Source organism: Falco biarmicus, chromosome 3 (assembly GCF_023638135.1).
Source record: "Falco biarmicus isolate bFalBia1 chromosome 3, bFalBia1.pri, whole genome shotgun sequence".
Lineage (NCBI taxonomy): Eukaryota > Metazoa > Chordata > Aves > Falconiformes > Falconidae > Falco > Falco biarmicus.
The window spans coordinates 40,770,146-40,793,391 of NC_079290.1; the positions used below are offsets into that span (position 1 = coordinate 40,770,146).

General features: G+C 41.6%; 1 protein-coding gene across 1 annotated transcript in view; it reads right to left on the reverse strand.

Annotated features, from left to right (window-relative positions):
• KCNB2 (potassium voltage-gated channel subfamily B member 2) overlaps window positions 1–22,724 on the reverse strand; it is a 204,699-nt gene extending 181,975 nt beyond the window's left edge. The window contains exons 1-2 of the mRNA XM_056333337.1: window positions 22,302–22,724; window positions 6,509–7,185 (exon numbers count right to left, since the gene is read on the reverse strand). Coding sequence (XP_056189312.1) covers window positions 6,509–7,087 — 579 coding nt within the window. The 5' untranslated portion in view covers window positions 7,088–7,185; window positions 22,302–22,724. The remainder of the gene's footprint in view (window positions 1–6,508; window positions 7,186–22,301) is intronic.
• Window positions 22,725–23,246: the final 522 nt, after the last annotated feature.

Below are 23,246 nucleotides of genomic sequence, written 5' to 3' on the forward strand. Positions count from 1 at the left end.
GGGAGACCTTATCACTCTCTACAACTACCTGAAAGGAGGTCGCAGTGAGGTGGGTGTCGGTCTCTTCACCCCAGTAACAAGAGATAGGACAAGAGCAAATGGCTTCAAGTTGTACCAGGGGAGGTTTAGACTGGATATTGGGAAAAATTTCTTCATCAAAAGGGCTGTCAAGCAATGGAACAGGCTTCCCAGGGAAGAGGTTGAGTCTCCATCCCTGGAGGTATTTAAAAGAAGTGAAGATGTGGTGCTTTGGGACATGGTTTAGTGGTAGACTAGGCAGTGCTGGGTTAGTGGTTGGACTTCATCATCTTAAAGGTGTTTTCTATCCTGAACGATTCTATGAATCAATGCTCTGACATATACTACATACAATACAAAAACCTGTGGGAATTAAAGTATAAAAGCCATTCCTTATGCTTTAAAAAAGAAACAGTTAATTTTCTGTCATTTTTTCATCCTTGGTCTACAGTTAGATGGGAAAGCACATAAACTATAAGCTTTTGTAGGAATAAGTGTTAACAAAATCGGAATGACACAAAACATGTAAACCTAAACTGAGAAGAGGACATAAGCAAGAAAAATGTTTTTTCATATAACATAAGAAAGGAGGTAAACATAACAAAAAGTATTTTTTCACTTGAACACTTTGATATTCTTAGTGCAAACATTCAGCTGTTGACAGACACTTCTCTTATGTTTGACAGCTCTTCTTTGCAATACAATCTACCAGCTCAAAGTTTTCCTGAAGTCCTCTGAGTGTATATGATGTGATCTTCAACCCAAAAGGAACCAGCAGTGTACCATTACTTAGGGTTCGCCCCTACATGAACACTGTGTGACAACGAGGAGATAATTTATAAGGACTTGCAAAGGAATACTGAAATGTCTTATATCACACTCAGCTCTGTTCTGAAGTCATGCATAATGACCCTACTAATTTGAACTTGCCCCAAGACCACACTTAAGATGCTCTACAAAGCCTAAATAGGCATAAGACTCACTGTGAATTACATATGAAAGATGGAAAATAAGAATCAGGCCCCTGAAGTTTAATAGGTGTGCCCTCTCTTGGCAAGTCATTGTAGCAAGCCGAGCCGTAATACACCTGGTAGCTAAAAAAATATCAGTAGCCTGAAAGTCCTCTTTCATGCTCAATATTTCTTTTTTCTCTGCCCCCCACCCCCCCCCCACCCCACCCCCCAAGGTTTTTTTTCACTTAGGTGTTGAGTTATTGAGTGCAGCACACAAACTCCTCAAGACTTCCAGTCATGGGATAATTATACCATCTGATAAATTAGCGTGCTTTCTACAAAGGAGGAATACTCATGTTACAGTCAGTAATGCAAAGAAAAAAAACCCAACAAAAACAAAAAAACACCACACACAAAACCCAAACCAAAAAACAAACCCCAAGAAAAAAAAATCAACAAAAAAAAATACGGACAAATGAGCCATGCAGTGAAACATATAAAACTGACAGAGAACACTTCAACTCCATCAGGTTTCACATAACTTTCAAGAAGGTAAACCCCATGCTGCAGAGCCACAAAGGCCAATAATTTACTTTTCTGTGTATGTACATCAACAGGGGTTATACAAAAAAATCAAGGACCGTGTGTGACTGACCAGTAATTTTTTAATGACTTAACTTATTTATACTACCTTTCATACTGGATCAGTTAAGAATCACGCTGAGCTTGAAGGAAATATACATGTGAGAAAGAATGACTTGCATAAGACAGACCTGTAGAATCAATCCAAATCAATTAGTCTCTAGTTGTACTCAAAGGCCAACCTGTGATGTAAAATACCAAATGCAAAATCTGAGTGCTATCTATTGGTAACATTACTGGCAGGTACTTAAAATACTTCTGTAGATGGAAGGTGATTGAGTCAGTATCAGGTATCTTCAGATAGTCATAGGGTCTCCATTTCTCCTAGATATTCCACTTATTTCTGACCCTTCACTCTAGATTTATAGTAGATCATCTGCACCAGAAACATTCTGTATTTATTTAGGATTTAATCAAAATGAGTTTCATCGATATGAAACAAATGTGAGAGAAGTCCAGGCTGTGAGATTCTATAACCAAGAATAAAAGGAAGAGCCCACGCATTAACTCTTTGAAAGAAAATTTATGGTTTCACTGGACTCACAGTCACTCTAAAGTAAGGGTCCTCTGATTTTAAGTGCACTGCACAGAACAGTGTAACACAGATACAGTTAAAAAGGCATCAGCTCCACTAGGTTCGTCCTTAATATCACAGTTAAGTGCTTACCCCTGTAAGCACTTAAGCACTCCAGCTGCAGTCAATTTACATCCACTGACATGAATGCTCATGCTCATGTCTGTTGAAGACTTTCATATGGCTGATACATTGCTCCGAGCTGCTGCTGCTGCTCTAAGAAGGCTGTTACAGGTCCAGCAGCTGTAGTCAGAAGACCAAATGGTGACTGTTTCTAACTTCCTGGCCAAAAACTCCAAGGCAAAAGACAAAGACTTCTGGAGAGAAATGGATGTACCATCAACCCTCTCTGGAGAAGGTCTGTTCGGCTTCAGACTTCTTGGCCATAAAGTTTCAAACTACATTTCTGTTTTGGTTTTGCTTTGCTATACATTAGTAAGGTAACTTTTTTCAAATGTAGTGTTCACAAAACACTGGTTATGCAATATGCATAAATAAATGCCCGGTCTAAAAACTCAGATGTTACTTTGAATCAAAGATTGCCAGATTCTCACAAAACTCTGTGGCTTGGGGACCAGGCTTTGGGACTTCTCTGGAATGCAGAATACACAAAATTCCCGCTCTTCCTAAATCCTAGCACTGCTTCTCATTTCATATCACTGTGCATGTCTGAAATGGCTGAACTTCAGGACATCTTTGTCTTAATCCTACTTAAAAGCTTATAATGAGAACACAGGAAAATGGAGGCAAATCCTGTATTCCTCATTTAAAACCTCTACTGAATTCACAGAGAGCTTTGCTGGCATGAGGGCTAAGCAAGAACTTCTGTGCCTTGAAAATATTCATTGGTGACTGAGATGAGGTACATGCCAGCACTCACTAAAGTTAAAAAAACTCACAAAGTGTGCCTGTATTGTGCAACAGTACTTGACCTATAATGTTCCTTTTTCACTAGCTAGCCATAATTCTCATTTCTTGCCACATATGCGTCTTGGTCTCTCCTATTTATTGTCAAAGACCCTATAAAATACCTGCTGCTCATACGTTGTCACCTTCTGTGTCTCACCTTGCTGTAAGTGAAGTCAATGGCAAACCTTTGTTCACCTTGAAAGGAGCAGGATTTGTCCTGAGATGCCTGATCCAAAGCAGGACTTCCCCTTAATTCAGTAAGCTTTGGATCAGACCCAGAAGGATCTTAGCAGAATCAAGAAGTGGCAAGACACAGCCACATATCAAAACCACACCTGAGTGTTTATCTCGCATTCCTAATATTTTACGTGAAAGGGATTAAAAAGCAAGCTGTTCCTGTCAACTGCTTGGGCACAACACACGATCTGAATGATTGAACAGGCATCTGTAGGATGGCTATGCAAATTGACGTGGTTGCATGTCTTTCTACAGAAAATAGGGAGAAAATATTTCAAAAGGGAGAAAATATTTGAATTTGAGGCTTCACAGTAGTATTTCCTTATCTGGTTCCCAACTTTCTGCTCTTGAAATCCCACCATTCTTTCTGCTCCTACAGAGAAAAAAAGATGGTTGTGCCTCTTGTTTCAGGACAAACCAGCAACTTAACACATAATGGACCAGAAGATGAGAAATCTGAAAGTTACATTATCCAAACACTTCATATAAAATCTTGCCACAGAGCCTAACACAGTCTGTGATGGCTCCAGACTGTGTGGAAGTACATCCAACCAATTCCAGCTTACCTTGTTTTACATGCAGCTCTGGTTGTTTGCTTATGTTCCCCAAGTCTGAACGTGCTGCGACAGTTTTTACTCTCCTTTATGTCATTCAGCCATTTCTACAGCTGTCTTTGAGATGCCATGGGTATATCTGACTATAATTTTGGCTCAGATATATATATCTACAGACTGAGGGTCACTAGAAAGATTAACAGAGTGCATATATTACAGGGATTTCCAGCCGCTAAAATCACAGAAACCACATCAAATGGCATTAATTTAGACAGAAGGCAACTGAAATAAAACCATTGCAACACAGATACAAGTGCAATATGAAACTCCCTTTAGCAAGAAAGCATAGAAACCACAACATGCAATCAAACCAGGAGATGAGGGAAAAGGGAAATAAAAAGGTAAAAATATTTAGACATCTGGGGAAATGAAAGAAATAGTGGCTTTAATTTGCAAACTTGAGGGGAAATCTGGCCGGAGTGGCCAAAGGGGGATTTTCTCAAAAGCTCAGTTGCCCTAACTCCTTTTAAGCAAATCCATGATGGGGTGCTGTTAAGTCGTGAGAAGATTTCAGTCAATGGCAAGCACTCATGCAAGTTTAACCATCCCACATTTCTGCATTTAACCACCAAGCAAAAGAATGAACGCGAGTCACAAGGAAAGAACCTAAAACAGAGTATTTTAGTTTTGTGCTATTCATCCAGTCCATATTACTATGTTGACTCCTACCTAGTCTTAGCAAAACACTAATTAAGCATGTATCTCAAGCGCTATAGAAAATTTTCTGTTAAAAAAGACCCACAAACAAACAAACAAAAAAAGCTGTAAGAGTCCACAAACAAACTCGGGTTTTCTCTCCCCTCAAACCTGCCTGCGGAGTACAGTGTGGGATGTACTGAGGCAGTGCCTGTGGCTGGGCGATCTCCCAGCTCATGTACAGTATGTCCCAGCCGCATGGCTCCACAAGGAGATCCTCACGCTTGTGTCCACGAGGAAAAGAGGTCTGTTACAGACCACATTAGTGATGTTTCAGGCCGTGCAGGACTGAGAAGCTGGTCCTGACTCCTGCAGGCTGTGCAGCAGCTGTGTCACAAAAGTGCCGGGGGGGGGGGGGGGGGGGGTGGAGGCTGATGGATGCTTGCCTGTACCAAGGGATTGCGGTGTGTAACACAGCCTCCCTGAACCCTTTTTGGCACAACTTATGCCCATCTGCTTCCCCTCTGCTCTTTCTCCTGGAGAGGAACATATGGCCCAGAATATGTATCTCAGAAGCAGAAAATGTATTCATATAGTTTTCTAAAATATTCTGAATACCCTCTTTTTTCTCCTATGAGCTTTTATTCCAGTTATGAACCTTATATTCTGGCACAATAAATATTTTTTTTTATAAAAGTAAGTCCTTGCTTAAACAGTACGCAGCCCACAATGAAAAACTAAACTAAAAAAAAAAATATTGTATGTTGCACTTCAATAGTAAGAAGTTGATATTGCAAGAAAAATCATTGCCAGGATTCTGGGTGTTGTGTATTCCACCATCATATTGTAATACTCACCTTAGGGCAACAGTGTTGCATCCAATAAAAAATCAACAGAAGAAAATAAACTCACAGTTAAGCTTAAGATGAACATCTAAACACCAAACATTTTTGGTTTGAGTGGTTCAAACTGGAGGCAAGCTTCCACAACTTGCCTCACATTAAATAGTACCTCACGTCACAAACAGAACAATGAAGTTCCTCACAAAGCAAGAAGATCTTTCTTTTCAATAACACTACCAACATCTTTATGTGCAATCCCGCTTCCCTAAGAAGGGTAAACTCTTCCACTGTATCAGTGAGACTTTTCCCAGCTTGCCTGTTTGAAGACAGCAGTACTGGAAAAAGGCTTCATCTGAATGTTTCCTCATTTCTGCTGGAATATATACAAACTTTACATATATATATTTATGTGTGTGTGTGTCTATATGCATGTATGGAATATACACTTCTTTATATACATATACACGTATACATGCAAATATATATATGTGTGTATGTATATATACTTCAGTATTTTAATACTTCATATACAAAACACTCTAATTCTCGACCGTAAAAATGTAGTATTAGAGAAAACATACTACAGTCCTTGCCCAATGTAAAACCATGCCAGAGTATGGCTGTTGGCACTACTCTTTGATAACCTATCCAGCACACCTAATGAGACACTGACACCACACCTCTGCAACGCCTGTCATAGGACAAGCAGCAACACTGAAACATATGTTTTTCATAAACAAATGCTTTTCTAATGAAAAAAAGTAGGTAGTTTTCTCTGGCTGTACTTTCATGGAAGCATTTACTACGAAGTCCATTAACAATCACACACATGTTTCTATTATATACAACACAAGTGAAGCGTAGCAGTTGCCTAAAATCAACTGAAGTCAACAGGATGCCTTCTGCTGAATTCAGTGGGTTCTAGGACACACATTTGGGTGTATTCACTTCATGATACACAGATTTTTTGATTCTTCTTTTCTCTGAACATTTTAATATAAGTTGTTGATTCCTGCATGTCAAATACATGAGTCATGAAACCATTTTCTACTGTCTTTGCATTCAGTCTACTGTTTATCCTACCTTTGCTGCCACAGATGAGTTGGGTTTCTCCAGCAAGTCCCAGAGCTTCTTCCTTTTCTCTGGGCAGCAGGTATTATCAAACTCTTCCCCTTCTCTCTCTCGCAATGTCTCTGCCTCTCTCCTCAGCTCCTCATTCATCTGCTCTTTCTTTTGATGGTATCTTGCCTGGCAGCAAGATTCTAAATATATCTCATCAATCCCCCAGTAATCAAGCTCCTGACCAAAAGAAAGAGCACACATTTCTTCCATCATATGTAGTTTCCCTGTCCTGTAGAAATTCAAAATGGAAGTGAAAGCCCCTGGGTGTCGATCAAAAAAATATTCATTTTCATTTAGATTATAGTCATCACATACTTCTAGCAGGGATTCATGAGTATTGCAGTCTCTGAGCTTTCCTAATCGTGTCCTTGGAAGTCTGTCCAAAGTCCTCCACAGCACTTCATGGTTGAGCCCACCAACATTTATTTTAACTCTCCGTGAGCAGGCTTTGCTCCTAATGATCTCCACTGGTTCTGGAGGCAGGGAAAGGGTAGACCTTGAAGATTTTTTGTTGATCCCTGGTGTAGCCTTCTCAGCCATTCTGAAAAAGGTTCAGTTGTAACACCAGTCTTCAGGAGAGTGAGCTTGGAGACTACAAATATTTGGGCAGAGTTCTCTTCAGACAGACAGCTCCATTCCTGAAGTTAAAAAAGAAAAAAAATTAGAATATTGCAATGTACAATATATTTCCCAATCTCTCTCTGTCTCTCTCCTTCCACGCTTTCATATGCAGATGAAAATTTAATGATGGTAATTTGCTCTCTCTATAATGAGACTCTTTTGTGGTAGTATACAGAACCACTGGAACAACTGGAACAGCTAAGAGCGTTATGTTTAAGCAAAGAAAAAACACACTCAAATTTCTGCTTTCACGAAAGTCAACTGTGAAAGTCTGTGCAGAGGACTTGAGGGTTTGTTGTATTGTTTGGTGGTTTTTGAACCAGTTTCTGATGCAGCCATGTTAGTTTAATTTGATTACTTACTAATTAATTTGTGAGGTATCCTAAAGGAATGATTTTAGGGACATCTCTAAGGAAAAAGTGAGAGGCTAGCTTCCCTTTTATTGAAAAATTCAAATTTTGGAGTTACTGAAACTGAACAAAACCGTTAGAGCACATCCTGCAAAAACAAACTGCATCCCTCCTTCTCTCAACTCACATCCTGATTTGCTGTATTATTTCATGCCCAGATGTTACTCACCAAGCAATTCAATTGCCATCTTGACAAGTCAAACTTCCTAGCACCAGACAGTGCTGAATCCTTTACAAATAAGTCAAAAGAATCCTAACGCTTCAGCAGCCAGCTGACCAGTAATACATGTTGTATATGCAAGGACTGTGCATATTGTTCCCTAGCTCCTCAGAAAGGCTCTTCTTTGCTCCACTTGTTCACCTGTTCAGTTGCTGCAGAGCCATGATTGCATGACAGCAATCAGCAATCTCAGTTTTAATAATCCACAAGTGCATTCTCACTCCCCGTGCCTAGCACTTCAGTGAACTCCAAAGTGCAGCTGTTCGTCACCAAATCTGGAATACCAGTATCAAACAGGAAGGGATCCCACACACCACCTCTGCTACGGTCCGTTATCTGACACAATGCTTAAATAATAACCTAGCAGTGGCATCATGTCCCAAAGGGAAAAAGAATATTAAGAATGTTTAGAGAAGCTCCTCTTCTGAAGTAGGAAAGTCCTCCTTAGGAACTTCCCAAAGCTGACATCTCCTTTTCCCACTCCCTGCAAATCAACAGTTTGGCAGTCTGGTCTTTTTCCTTAAAGCAAAATAACTCCAGCTTTAACAAAGCATTTGCTGTGAACAAGAATTTGATCCTCTTTGCAGAGTAAGCATGAAGGTTGTGATGGGAGGGATTGTTACCTATAAATACATCAGGGGCAAACACTGAGGAGGGAGAACTGTTTGTACTGATGGACCATAATAGCATAAGAAAAAATAGGCACAAACTCACCATAAAAAAAAGGCAGAAATTTGAAAGGGAATTAGGAGATCATAAAGACCAGATCCTGAACAGAACAGTGAGGATCTAGAATAATCCTTTCCTAAAAGTATTAAGAAAAACTAAAGAATTATTTCAGCATGTCAGATGACACAATTAAGCCAGTGTTAAATATGTTGCTAGTATAAAATTAAAATTACTAGATCCCATTATATCTAAACTTTAACAGTTTCTCCAACAACAGATAAAGCAATAATAAGGCTCAGCCATGTATGATGCAGGTATTACTAGACTTCCGTGTCTAAAAACATAAGGGAAAAGGAAAATTACCCATCAAAGTAATATTTACATTTACAGAATTTCTTTCTTTTTTTTTTTTTTTTTTAATTTTCAGTTGAGTGCATAACTCACTGTCTTGTTAACCCCCATGATGGCAACAGCCCGAAACATCACCATGTTAGCAGTTTCAAGCTGAACCTACTTCAAAAACACAAGGGCCACATTACTCTGCCTCTTCCTATCCTGCCTCCAGCACTGCACTGTGAAGCTCCCTCCTATCTCCCAGTGCAACCCACAGCACCTCTGTGCCTATTTACGCAAGGGTTTAAGCCTGTAACATGTACCTTCATTCATGAAAACAATAAACTGATAACTTCACTTACAAAGATAAATGTCATATCACAATCAAAGCCCTGACATCAGTAGGTTTACATAATGCATATTGCTTTCTGTTGTGTTTGGTTTGTGTTTTGCTTTTTTTCTTCTTCACCTTAGACTGACTTTTCCTCTGGTTTTACCCTCCTCCTTATTGCACTCCTCACTGGGGGGCTTTGAGAAGGAGGGACTCAAGTCTTTCCAAGGTTTCTTCACGTAATCATCTCCTACTGGTCTGTGATGCATTTATCAGTCTGCTGACATAAAGACAACCACCTAAAACACCCAGCAGTTATGAAAGGGTATTTCTCCACAGAGGAAGTATTTACAACCTTTTATGAAAAAAAAATCCTTTTAGGCTTTAATGCACAATGATGTTTCTCCTGTAAAGGATGTCTTACATAACGAAACACAAGAATTTAAGAAATTCATAGAGAGGTTCTGTCATGCTCCATAAAATCAGCCAAGCCTTCATACAATTTCTACAGAGGTTCGTTAGTTTATTCACGATTGAATCTCAGAGATTTCTTCTTTTTTTTTAATTAATATGTGTACCCTAATATTAGCAATACCAAGTAAAACACAGTAGGAATCAAGCAGTTGACCTGAATAATCTTAGGTTAGCCATATCCTCATTTGCTTTTCTGATTACAAAAACTAAATATATGCAAGGCTATGCATTGTTTTAGCTCTTATGCAGTGTACTTATCATACAGATTTGTTAAACAATGCAAAATTATAGTGTCACCAAGACCAGTCTAAAGCTGATAAAATATTTTCTGATTTGTCAGTGTAATTATTGGTTGCATCTCCCTAGTTGAGGAAACATGGCTTTTCTAAAAGGCTTTAAAAATTCTGGTTAACTGTGGTCATACTGAAGTCAGCAGTGAAACAACGCTACATTTATTGAGAAGACTGGATCCAAGGTGCTATGTATGTACGTATGTACCAAGGGATGAACAACATATAGCACTCTGAAAAGATCAAAAATAAAAAGCATTTTACCAAATGAAGAATGCTGAAGTGTGAGGGCTATTTTTGCCTTTTTTTCAGAGCTTTTTTCATTGAAATACATAAAAGCAGCTGATTATATGACTTAAAAAAATATTCTTCTAGTTTGCTTCCTAAGTGCCTTTCTTCACACCTTCTGTTGCCAGTAAGTTTTTAAAATTTCTTCCTGTGCAGATTTTCCCCAAGCCTGGACTACAGAGCCTGCTTAGCTTGTGCCTCTAACAAAACTGTAATCAATAGCCTCTATTTTAACTACGTAATATTTTTAACTTTATAATCCACATAAAAAAATTTACACAAAATCACCAGATATTTCAATACAACAAAATTGTGCAAGTGAGTTTACCTTTGCAATTCAATAAATAACCTTTCTGGACTTTGGCTACTGCAACGAACTCAGGACACTGCAATTTTTGTCCCGAGGCAGCTTGAAATATTTTTCAGTTTAGTCTGTTGCCTTAACCTTTTGGCTGTGTGCAATTCCACCATGCACTTTGTCCAGCTTGCACTAGTGAGAAATGAGACTGCCCCTCTGCTGGCCGGCAAAGCCAGCCTGCTGCTCACCAGCTCTGCTTAGCAATTGGTAGAGAAAGACACAAATTCTAACCAGAGACATGTAAGAGCAACTCCAGACACACCCCTTATTCTTTCCTTGCAATAATAAAACTACTTTGTAGGAAAATGCCTGCAATATCAAACCTTCCAAAATCAGAGCCAATTCTTTGCATTAAATAAAACTTAAAATTGTAAAGGCTACTACTCAAAAAGCTAGGGAAAGCAAGAAAGAAGGTTAAGTGTATTCCCCTGTACCATATGCGTACAGCTTTTAATGGTGTGATCCTCCACACCAATCCCTTCTGCTTTAAGTGAACGGGTAATTATCTACTATTTCTTTTCATCTTTCTCATTCAGTATTTGCTCTCTGATGTTATTTAGCATGTCTTACTGCAAACCCAACACTACGCACAGTGACGAATATCCCCCAGGGAGCTCCCACTATCCTGAGTGCTTCCAGGGTATCCCTGAGTTTCCCTTCTCAACATCACTAGGAGGCCATTATTACCAGTGCTTTATAATGGAGGAATTAAGATCATAGATGCCTGAAGTATGCAATAATTCTGGCTGCTCAAATTGACATAGCTGTTTTTTACAGATTCCTTAGCATTTTTATCACATTTGATGGGCATGCCTACATGTGCAGATTAAACCCTCAGGCAAAGGAACTCAGTTACCTGTGCCGTCACATTGCCAGAGCATCACCTGGCACGGCACTGCTAGGACTCTCCTAAACAATTTGCAGGGATGGCTTGAGAGTCAGCAGGCTTCAAGGTCTGGTCCTAATAAGTGGCTTGTCTGTAGCCATCTGCTTTGGAGCCTAGGTGAGTTTAACTGCATGCACAGTGGTCACCGTGTCAGCTGGCCTCTTCCATGGACTGCACGTGCAAGACTTCGTTCCAAAGATTCACATCAAAGCTACTTCTGCATCCTTAGTCCTAAACTCCCCTCCCAACTTTTGCCATACAAATTACACCAAAGAAGGTGGAGATGCTACACTACATAAGCACACCACTGTTGAAGCACATCCTTTCTGTGCATTTAGGGCACTGTGAGGAAAAAAGTATGTAGCATCTAAGAAAAGGCTGTATCATAAGGCCCCTAGGAAAGGGGAACAAATTTGCTTTCTTCTGACTTCTAAGAGACAAATTTTTACCATGTTTGTCAGAAGATGTCCTTTTGTCAAAACTCATTAAGTTTGCAAGGAAAGATTGTATCAATTAATTTCCTTGCTTTGGAAACAAATGCAAGAAGTTTTCAGAATTTGTTGAAAGTCTGCCTTCAATATTTTTTAAACTAGATTTCTGGTTCTAAATGTACTAATGTTTATTTTTTTAAAAAATAAGTATCAAAATGAGATATTTTGGAATTATTAAACAAAATAATTTGGGTGGTCCCATTCCATGTGGGTTTTTTTTTTTAGGTCTGGAAAATCTAATACCAATATTTTTTCTTTTTCCCAAGCAAAAACACTCCCTGAACTCCAGAAAAATCTGGGGAGATAATTGTTGCAATGACTAGTTTGGCTATTAAAAATGACTTATTAAAAGTGTAGCAAAAATCCGACCCGCAGTCTGTATTTAATGCAGATATGTAACACTTTCTGGAAAAACTGCCTTTAGTTTTTTGTAAGCGTAACATCAAGAGAAGTTCAGACTGGACATTAGGAAAAGGTTCTTCACTGAGAAGGTGGCTGGTCACTAGAACAGGCTGCCCAGGGAAGTGGTTACGACACCAAACTTGTCAGAGTTCAGGAAGAGTCCAGACAACGATCTTAGTCACAGGGATTAGTTTTTAGGGTTTTATAGTCTTGCGAGGAACAGGGAGTTGGACTCAATGATCCTTATGGGTCCCTTGCAACTGGAAACATTCTGTGATTCTATGAATCTAAAAAGCCTTAGAGCCTGTGCCCATCTCAGCGTCTGACTCTTGAAGCCTAATAACCTGGGGTACAGCAAGTTGGTCAAGAAAAGATAGAGCAAGTTAGTTGTGACAAACTAGTACATTTCTACCGACTAAACAAATTTCTGGAGCTTTAAGTCCCAACTTACTTGATTGTATTATTGTGCTTTTTCCAGCCTCTGCTTTGCTGTAATATCTCTGCTATCCAATGTCTGTTCTTTGTTTCAAAATATGAAGACCTGCAGTTTCTTAATGGTGAGCTGTGGGACCTTTATTAATAGCATTTTTCCTTCATTTCAGTTTTTAAAAAATGGCTGAGATGATAGCTAAAACTGAATAAAAACATCCTGCCCAGATGAGGTGTTCCTTATTTCCATTTCCCACCTTCACAGAAGTCACATCTCATACAGTTAAGGATTGGCAACCTGAACGCAGGAAGTGTCAGGAAACATGTCAAAGTATTCCTGAGCATCGTGTGTATGTCTCAGATTCATATCTATATGCAGGAACACATGCATGCGTTCACAGGAGAGAAACAGCTGAGCTTTGATTGTCCAAACTACCGGAGATAGCACCTGGGCTCAAGTCCTCAGAGCCAAGTGGCTGAAACCACTTGAAGCTACATGGCCTGAAGGGGCAAAGATGTAGCCTGAGCCTGTCTCGCCTGTGACACAGCCTCCCCATGATCTATGGCTGGCTCACACCAGACCACAGCCGTGGTCAGAGCCATTGCTGGTGGGTGACAGGCACTGTAAGAGAGCTGGGTCTTTCCATGACCAACGACCGAGTCACACCTGTAACCTTGAGAGCTCTGCTTACAGCTGTGAACGGGCTGGTCTCTGGAAAGTCAGATCTTGCTTTAAGAATATATCCCACAAAACCAGCTCTTAGGGCGTGACTATGGCTAACTGGTCTAAAACGCTGATTATGTCTATTTCATCACAGACCTTACAGATGATTTATTCCTGGTATGTGAAAATTTAAACGTTGGCCGCACAAAGACTCAGAGATCTGCAGAAAACACTTGAAAGAGATGGGGCCTTTTATAAATGAACTTTTCAAATCGACTAAATCAGTCTATCTGCTAAATCCCTGTTCTCACCATCTTGAGTACAGACATGTCTTTTAGATGGATGAGATGAACCTCACCAAGGAGCAGCAGACTCAGAGGCTGTATGTATTCCCTGAGAGCCTTGGATAAGAAAAGTCAGAAAGAAATAGGTACGGAGACAGAAGACAGAAAAAGAGGGAGAGTATAACTGATAAAACATTTGTAAAATCTTGTAGTCACACAAGCTTGACAGTTTTGGCCTATTTGCATTTTTTGACTGCCCTAGTAGCATTTGCAATTACTTACTGGAGCTCTTACTCAAGGTAAAGCCTTGTCAGTGGGCCCGAGGCTCCACTACAGGCGATGTGGATAACACACCAAAAGGCTGAATGCTCTTGACAGTGTTCAGTGTAATTTTACCCCAAGACTCATATGGAATTTAGGACTCAAGTGGCTTTTTTCAGTCGGACCTCACCATAACTCTGCAGCTGAGAGCTGGGTTTGGAGCACCCCATCAGACTGCACTGAGGTCTCAAGAGAGCGATGAACATGGCTTTGCCATCCATCCCAGTGCTGAATCAAGATCGCCATCAGCCTTTATTCCAGACCAGCTCTGCTTCTCTGGCTTTCCTTATTAGCAATGCTCTGCTGTTAGTGCTTGTGACAAGCGTGGCTATATGATACTTACAAAACAATCCTGATGCATTCCTGCTCAGTTTACAAAAACAGTTACACTTCCATTGCAGCCCAGGTTTAAGCATCTCTTGTTTAGGATGTAATTGTCTGTGGTGTCTGCACTTTACTATTTATGTTTACAATTGGTTGCTAGGGGCTGACTTACTGCTTTTGCCAAAGATACTGGTTTTCACTGTGTATTTAGCCTTCCCTGGAAATTTCAGAGGGGATGAGCTGTCACAGAGAAGTACAAGGCCAAATGGCAGATCATTTTCTTTAATTTAAAACAATCAGATATTACAGAAATGTGATTATATAAGATCCTCATTTCAGGGCTAAATAAGACTATATATCGCAACTAGCACTCTGGATCTACAGTTTTGATTAATGCTTCCATATAATTATTTGAGGATATACAGATACTACATATACAGGATACAGTGATAATAGTAAATACATTAATATTAATAAATTGGAGCTTTGAATTGCAATTTATTCATCTGTTACAGGATTTTTTTTCCTAATTGCATTGCAGTGCATTAAGATGATGGAAGAGACTGTCAATACATCATTTGCTCTTTTGAGGGGGCACTATTGTAACCAGTTGTCCTAAAACAATTAGTTTTAGGGCTATTTTAAATGTGGTATCTTCTATAACCCTTAGATCTTCCACTGCTCCCTACCAATACCAGTGCTGCCAACTAGCTGAAAGCACTGAAGAACTTCACAGATGTCTTTTTGTTCTCCTGAAGAAAAGATTGCACAGTGTATTACTGAGTGATGATTCTAGGTTTCTAGGCAGGGAAATATTGCACAAAATATAGTATTATCCTATATACACAGAGAATGATGTCTGAAGCAACGAGGCACGTTGAGAAAGGTCAGATTTTATCTCTTTTTGAGTGAAACTGCACCCAAAACTCTGGCTGTGGCACTTTGTCCAGAATCCCAGTGTAACGTTTTGAGTTTTCTAATAAAGGCTAAACATGCAACACCACCATCCTTGATCTACAATTAAGGAAAGCATGGTTGTATTCTCAAGTTACTTCTTTGAGATTAAAACATTTGGGTTCAATTTCTGCCTCTGTCAAAAATTTCATTTGGAACCACTTCTGACTGGACCATTCCCTGATTCAGTCAAGGGGAAGGGCAGGCTTAGACGTACCTGGACAACAGATAGGAAGAGACATGGCCAAAGATTTCAGCCTATGTCAGGCAGATTTATTCAAGAGATGCTTGCTTCAACCCAGTAACTCTACCCAGCAGGAATACAGCCTACGTTCCCTATCTCTGGTGCTTCACAGAAGCACTGAAGCTGGAAGGAATGAATCAAGGCCATGATTTTTGGGTGACTCAGTTCTGACAAGCGCCTTTGTACATAGCTGGGAATGTCCCCAAGGTCACAGCATCAACGAGTATTCACAAAAAGCTTTTTCCATTAAAAATTAAGACACATTTTGCTCTAGGCTTGATTCTGGGGAATCCATCCCTTCAACGTTTTGATGTCTTAAACTATGGAATGCCTTGAAAAAGACCCCAAAATACTATTAAAAATTGCTCAGAGCCTATGACAACCTGTCATCTTATTTTGCCCATCGGAGAGAAGCAGTCACCCAGAAAGCAGAAAACTTTGATTCCTGACCTTATCTAAAGTGTTTTGGTTCCACATACTGCACAAAGGTACTGCCGGCTTGGGGACTGGGGAAGGGAGAGCTGTTCTTAGGAACTCCAGTTTAACACTGTAGAGAGAAGCTGCACTTCATTTTCATGCTTTTAGTCCTACCACGAGTGGAGACTGCATAAGTTTTGGAAAGCCGAATGTCAAGCTTAAAGGCAGCTGATACCATAGTATTGATATTATTGACCCTCAAATTGACCTGGCAAAAGAAGAAAGTGAGGACTATCTACCATGCACAACCTCGTGCTACTGTTGCTGTAATTCTGAAATCAAGACAGGCTAAAAGGAAACTTTTTAAAAACTGACACTGTAAATTAATTTGTTTAGCTCTGTGAAGCTAAAATCTATTTTTAAAAGCCACAGCATCCTCTTAAAAAATGTGCTTCATCAGAGCCATTAGTTCAGGTTTTCTAATATTAAACATGCAAGACTCAAGCTCAAAGAAGTGTGTGGGAACCTCTAAGGCAGGATCAACACAATACTTTATGGTCAGAAAGAAGATATTCTGAACTCCCATCCCGACCCAGTGCATAACCAGGATCAAAAGGAACACAACTCACCCACATGATAGCCCAAGCCTGGAAATCTCCTTCTATGAGAGGCACGTAACAGTCCTTCAGAAGAACTGCACAAGGCCCACTCTTTTCAAAATACACCCAGAGGTGGTGATAACAACCTACTGATGTAATTACCTGGTTATTATACTTTCACCCAGGGACTACGTTCATCCCTGGTGACTCAAACCTGTGGTTTATATTTTGTAGGCTACCGCTGCTGCAAGTAATTCCCAGGACAGGCGCAGGGATGGAGACCACCCTCCCTGTTCCTACTAAGCAAGAATGAGGCAGCCTGCACTCGGAAGGAAACAGGAATGGACAGATGAGTAGTCCTTTGTCTGGGCAGAATCTTGGATTACAAGAGGTGAAATAGTTGTTTATATCATGTTAATCTAAGAAAGGCCTAAAAGCTTGATTTTCCCAGTGAGTACCCTAGCCACAAGACTACTGCAAAAAAAGTATTTCTGCTCCTACTAGATGATCTGTAAACATGCTGGATCAGCCAAACATTCTTACTCCTTCTTTAGTTCAAGGGTAGCAGAAGACACCCAGCACTGCTAACGCTACTTCAATGACATGCCTAGATAGAGACTAAAGTGACTATCGGTAGACAGGCTAGTCCTGAATATAAATTCAAGCATGAGGCCTGCACAGTTAAGAAGTTCACTCTATATCAGCAATAATGAGAACGAAGAAAGCATAAAATGGAAATATCTAGAAGGCAAGACCTTCTAGATGGCACTATTGTCAAGGTAGATCAACTACGTGTGCTGTTAATCTCAGCAGCTACTGGAAGAGCACGAACAATAGTGTCATTCATAGCTTTCTGATTTCAAGGCTAATTAGGCCAGTTCACTGTTTTGAGTCTGCTTAAATACATTAGTGGGATTCTTCTAGCTGCTGCAGCCTGCCAGCACTTTCTGCTCAAACTGTCTCAGGATCTCTCTGGTATATGCAAAATTACACTGAATTTATGGTCATAAATTACAGCAGGATTATTCAGTCATCTGAGAGCACATCCAGCTGAGATGAGATCATGAACCTTGTAGGTAAACCAAAGCCTCACACTTCAAAAGGGCAAAAGACACAACTAAAAACCCCTTAGCAGCATTATGGCCTCATTTTGAGTTGTTGAGTTTGGTTGTAATTTTTCTCTATATATATTTAAAATGCAGCTAATTTTCTGAAAGTTAACTATTGATGAGGTACTGTGCAAAAATATTTTATGAACTGCCTTGAGATGTCTTATTAATGCTCTGAGGCAAATTTATTCTGTATTTGGACTCTACTGCCATAATTGATTTCTATTTCTTAACTTGTTAGGCAACCAGGGGGAGAAGCTCATCTCCAGTGTCATCAAAGAAGATTACGTTTGAGAGCTTTGTTCAGTTAATTATCAGCACAGCTTTGCATTCATTTCCTTGTTACATGGTTTTACCTAAAGGGCTGATGTTTATTTACCTAACAAGCTAATACCCAAATACGATGGCAGCACGAAAAATACCCTGCAATGGCAAGCATGACTTCCCCGGGAGAAGCACTGACCAGCGTAGAGCCTTCTCCTGTATCATGTGCCAGTGCTGTGATAAGAGAGCTGCTCAGTCCCTCCATCTGGGCTTGGACTGTATCTACGCTTGTGCATTCTCACAGCGTACCACCGTGCCTCTGTCATGGTATTATGAGCGTAAATTGGTAGACTGCCATTGCTCCTTGTAAAGACTACAATTGCTGCTTATCACAACCTACTCCTAAATATTCAGAGCTGCATTATGCCAGCGTGACATATATTATTTATTAGCTAATAGATTGTTGTTCTGACTCTGTTGCTGCTGCCAGCAGTGATGCTACTGACTCCTCTTTATAGTCATCCGGAGGAGGAATAGGGCCATATAGAAGCCAGATACCTAAGTCACAGCTGATCTACCATTACGGCTAAATATAGATATCCTGCATTAGAAAAAATAAATTAAAAAAAACCACTGATTTTAGTGGCCTAAGACTCTTCCATTACTGTTTCCATATAGTTCATGCGGTCACCATAATCCATGAACAAGTAAGTTCAAAATAATATTTGTTATTTACTGAGTATGCAGTTAACATCATCATACTTTCACACTGCTGAAAAAAGTAGCTCCTCAGTCTAAAAACTACTCAGTTTACTCCAGCCCTCCAGCCTTGGAAGAAAGGGATGTATTGCACAGGAAACAAATGAAACTTCAGGAGGATGCCAATGTCGACTTGCACTGAAGTTCCTGCATGTGCTGTAATGAGCATCGGGAAGGACGAAAAGCAGAATAGTCTTCACAGTCCTTCCAGCTTTAATGGAGAATACAAACAGTTTTAAGCTTAATAGATTTAAAATATCTTGACTGATGCATATTATATCTAAGGCTTTTATGGTGTTTAGTGGTCTGGGAAGTTATACTGAGACTGTCTTTATACCTATAGCTAACCAAGATAAGAAACGTCCATGTTCTAGTCAATAAAAAATTGAGTTGTTCAGCTTCTCTGTTCGATTTTTATATTTAATCATATGATTTAATATATATGCACTGAGCATCACTAAGCAATCTATTTATTATAGCATGCAATAGATATCTAAAATTGCATAGTAGTCAAGAAAGAATTAAAAAGAATTAAATTCTTTCCAAATCCTTTCCATATAGCCAGAGTTATAGACAAATAAACATAGAAAGCTATGGGATTACAGAAAAATCTACATTTACAATAGGAAAAAATCTAGTCTATAATGTCCCAAGCAATTTATTTTCACAGTATCCCACAGAACACTGTTGTAAGTCTTAGAGATTTCTGCAATTAAAAATCAGAAAGTTTATTTTGATTTACAGTTAAGATTATCATTAGGAACACTCATTTCGACCTGCTAAGTTGTGTGTTAAAACATGTCTCAAAGATTTATTACAAAATCCAAGAAATTAAATACCCAGTGCCACTACCTCAGCAATAACCATAAGAGAAAGATGCCAGTCACTCATGAGAAATCAAAAATATTTTCTCTTAGGGTGCTCATATCCTAATAAGAGTAGAAATAGTACAACTCAACAAAGTAAACAAAAGCTTGTTTTTATTGTGCATCCAAATTTATAATATTCAGACACCTATTAGGTAAAAAAACTTATTTCTAAAAATGAAAAAATTTCCTAGAGCAATACTATAGAAAAAGGGAAAGTCCTTTCAGAGGCGATCATTATTTAACTCCAAGAGCTGTGATCATAGGGTTGCTGGGTCAGAAAGTATTATGCAATGACATGATGAGTTAATAGAAATGACCCCTGAAAACATTCAAACAATACAGTTTTAGAATGCATGTATGTCTACTCTGATGAGGCTGGAGTGGCTCATAACTTTAAGAGCTTCCCTTTCTGGCTCCCAGCTTTCCCTCCTGGTGTCTGCCTGTCAGGAGCAGCAGGTCTGTACTCTGGAAGAACAGACACCTTCAAAGGGGTCTGCAGTGGGATCCCACAGCACTGTCATGCTCCCAGTCACTGCCCCCTTCAGCAGATACCTCATCTCCCATTCAGTAAGACTACATATTCCATAGACACTCACACAGACACACAACCCAACAGCCCTTCCCCAATGTGCTGTTTATATAAGAACAACATACGGAGTAAAACACTGACTGAAATGTCCTCCAGTAAGGTAGCTTTAAATATGGTAGTGCCATGAAAAATATTTTACCTGTGCATGTAGTGCCATGAAGCTGAAGGAAGTCACGTAAGACCAAGATTTTCTTCTAAAAGTCACAGTAGCAAGCCGTTTGGCAAAATCTCAAATGTTGGCAAGAAAGCTATTGCGAATCTCAACTCCTCGCCTTGCCTTGAGTGGCAAGCCAGAATTTGCCAATTAACTTGCACTTAGAAAAAAAAAAAGCTGAGCATGAATAAATAAATACATATGATATGGCATTGTTACGGCAACGGGACATTTCAAAACACTGAAGCCAACAGAATTGCTCAGACTGAAGCATGCTGCTCCGAACAGCGCTTCTCCCTCATCTCAAGCTGAAGATGTTTTCGTTTTTACTGTCTGCATATGTCTGAACGAGGCCAACCTGCTGAGCCCCAGTGACAGCGTCCAGCTGAGAAAGGAGGCGAGAGCAATTTGGACGCTGTTGTGAGAGCGGCCTGTGGAAGCATCATTTTAAAATAAAAATTAAAAAAAAATTTAAAAAACCCACAAGGCAGCTGCAAGTTCCAATAAGGCTGAGCAAAGAGGTGGTTTATCAATTGTAGTCTGAATGGAAATGACAGCAGTGCTAAGAACCAGCAACAAACTTTTTTTTGGTGTACTGTACCTCATCTCCCTGGGAAAGAATTCCAAAGCTTTGCTAGTACATCTCAGGTGGTCACAGAGCAAACCAATCTCACAGGAGGCATGTACTGCCTGACCCTGCTCTCCTGAAAGTTTCTAGTAAAACTCCCTGGGAGGACAATCGTGCCCCAGGCTTGGTAGGCCATTTCATTTCTCAGACTTTGCCTAGCCCCTAATGCCCGGTGCTAGCTCTGCACTAACTTGGATGTGATTTGCCAGCTGAGCAAACTTGAACTCCAAGTGTTTTTAAAGCAAAACCTCACCAGACAGGCTTTCCTGTCCAGCCTCGTTGCTGTTCTTCCTCTTCTAAACCAGTCCTGGCAGCTCCTCAGAGCTACAGGATGGGGTCACTGAAATCCTTTGCTTAGGTGTCCTTTTAATAGCAAGGTCTGATGACTGTGTATCTGCTAAGGAATGTTGCCTCCACCTGATGCTACTGACACTTCCCTTTTTATACAAACATTTCAGAAGTGACAATTTTGGCGGTGATGCTAGAGACGGTCTCATCTGCAATGAACTAAAATGTTCAAGAAACTGCAAATATACTGTTTATTTATATCTTAATCATTATGTAACTTGAGTTGAATAAAGTCCAAGACAAACTATAAATGCGGACAGTACATACATAGGGTATAAACAAAGGTCCACCTTCACTCGGGTAGTGAAATTCTCATACAGGAAACACACTGAAGGGTTTGTAGAAAGCATGCAGCGAGCATGCCTGTTTATAAAAACACGGGTTCGGAAACCCAGGGGACTGGCAGCATGCTACATATCTACAGAAAGCATACATGCCAGTGTATTTCAGACTAGCACAATGCTACGGTTTTTCTTCTTTGACAGAGGGTTTTTTTCATTGGGGTAATCGAAATGACAGCTATCTACCGAGAACGCCGAGCTTTTGTATCATCAGGTTCCCCACAAGCGCTATTAGAGCATCGGACACAAATGACGAGCCTTTATCTTTAAAGCTCATCCGCGGCAGGAGGTAGAATACTACGAAATGTCACCCACCCCCCTCCCTTTAGAAGCTCTGGAGGAACAAAAATACAAGCCGCGGCTTCCAAAGCGCTCCAGCGTGAGGGCTGCATTATTCTCCCTCAGACTGATCCAGGCAGCCGGGGAGAAACCCTGCGGGGGTCCAGCCCCGCCGAGCGTGCCCGGCTCCCCCGGCGCCCCCCGCCCGCACCCCCGGGGCTCCCCGCGGGAGAGCCGCGTCCCGCCGGCCCGGGCGCCCCGCAGCCCGCCGGGGGCAGCGGCAGCTTTCGCCTCCCTTGCAACTCCCGTCAGTGCGAGAGGCGTGGAAGACTCGGTACCTAACAAAAACCCACGAATAAAACCAGAAGGCAGCCCTCGGCGGAGGAGCGATGCCCGCCCGCTTACCTTGCTCCGCGGGCGCCCGGGGCACCGCCGGGGGCTGGAGGAGGGATTCCCCGGCGCTGGCAGGGGCTGCTCGGGCTTCCCCGGGCGCTGCGCGGCCGCCGGAGCCACGGCGAGAGGTTTGTTTTGGTCGCTCCCTCCCGGGGAGGGTTTTCCTCTACATTCCCGGCTCCACATCACCGCCCCCCCCGGCACGGAGAGGACTGGGGGTGGAAAAACCACGGCGAAGACATCTCCCTCCTGCCCCCGGAGATGAAAAGCCGCCGAGCGAGCAGCGTGGCGAGCGGCTGGGGTGGCGGGGGGGGTGTGGGGGGTCGGATAAAAGCCGAGCCCGCGCTGCCCTCGCCCCGCTGTAATCCCCGGCTGCCGGCGCGGCCGCCCGTGTCTGCGGCTGTGCGCGGCGGCGGCGGCGGCGGCGGGGCGGGGGGACACGGTCGCTCCCGGCCGGGGCACGCGGGGCGCCCCCTGCCCCCCGCGCCGCCCCCTCCCCGGCTGCGCGCGCCCGCGCCTGCTCCTCGCTCCCCCGGCCGGGCAGGGGATGCTCGCACCCGCAGGCACCCCGTACTGCCCCCCAGGCGGGGAGGGGGGGGGGGGGGGGGGGGGGGGGAGGCGGGGGGGGCACACACACCCCTACCCCGCGTTAACCCAGCCGGGGGATGTATACAGCCCGCACCCCAGCCCAGGCAGGGGATGCACACACACACGTACATATACATATACAGACACTGTATCAATGCCACAGGCAGGGGATGCACTCACACACGTACATATACATATACAGACACTGTATCAATGCCACAGGCAGGGGATGCACTCACACACTGACGCACATGCATGCACACACACAAGCTATACTACCACACACACACACACACACCCAGGCGGGGGATGCACACATACACACACCCCACCCCCACACTACACCCCCACCAGGGCAGGGGATCCCCC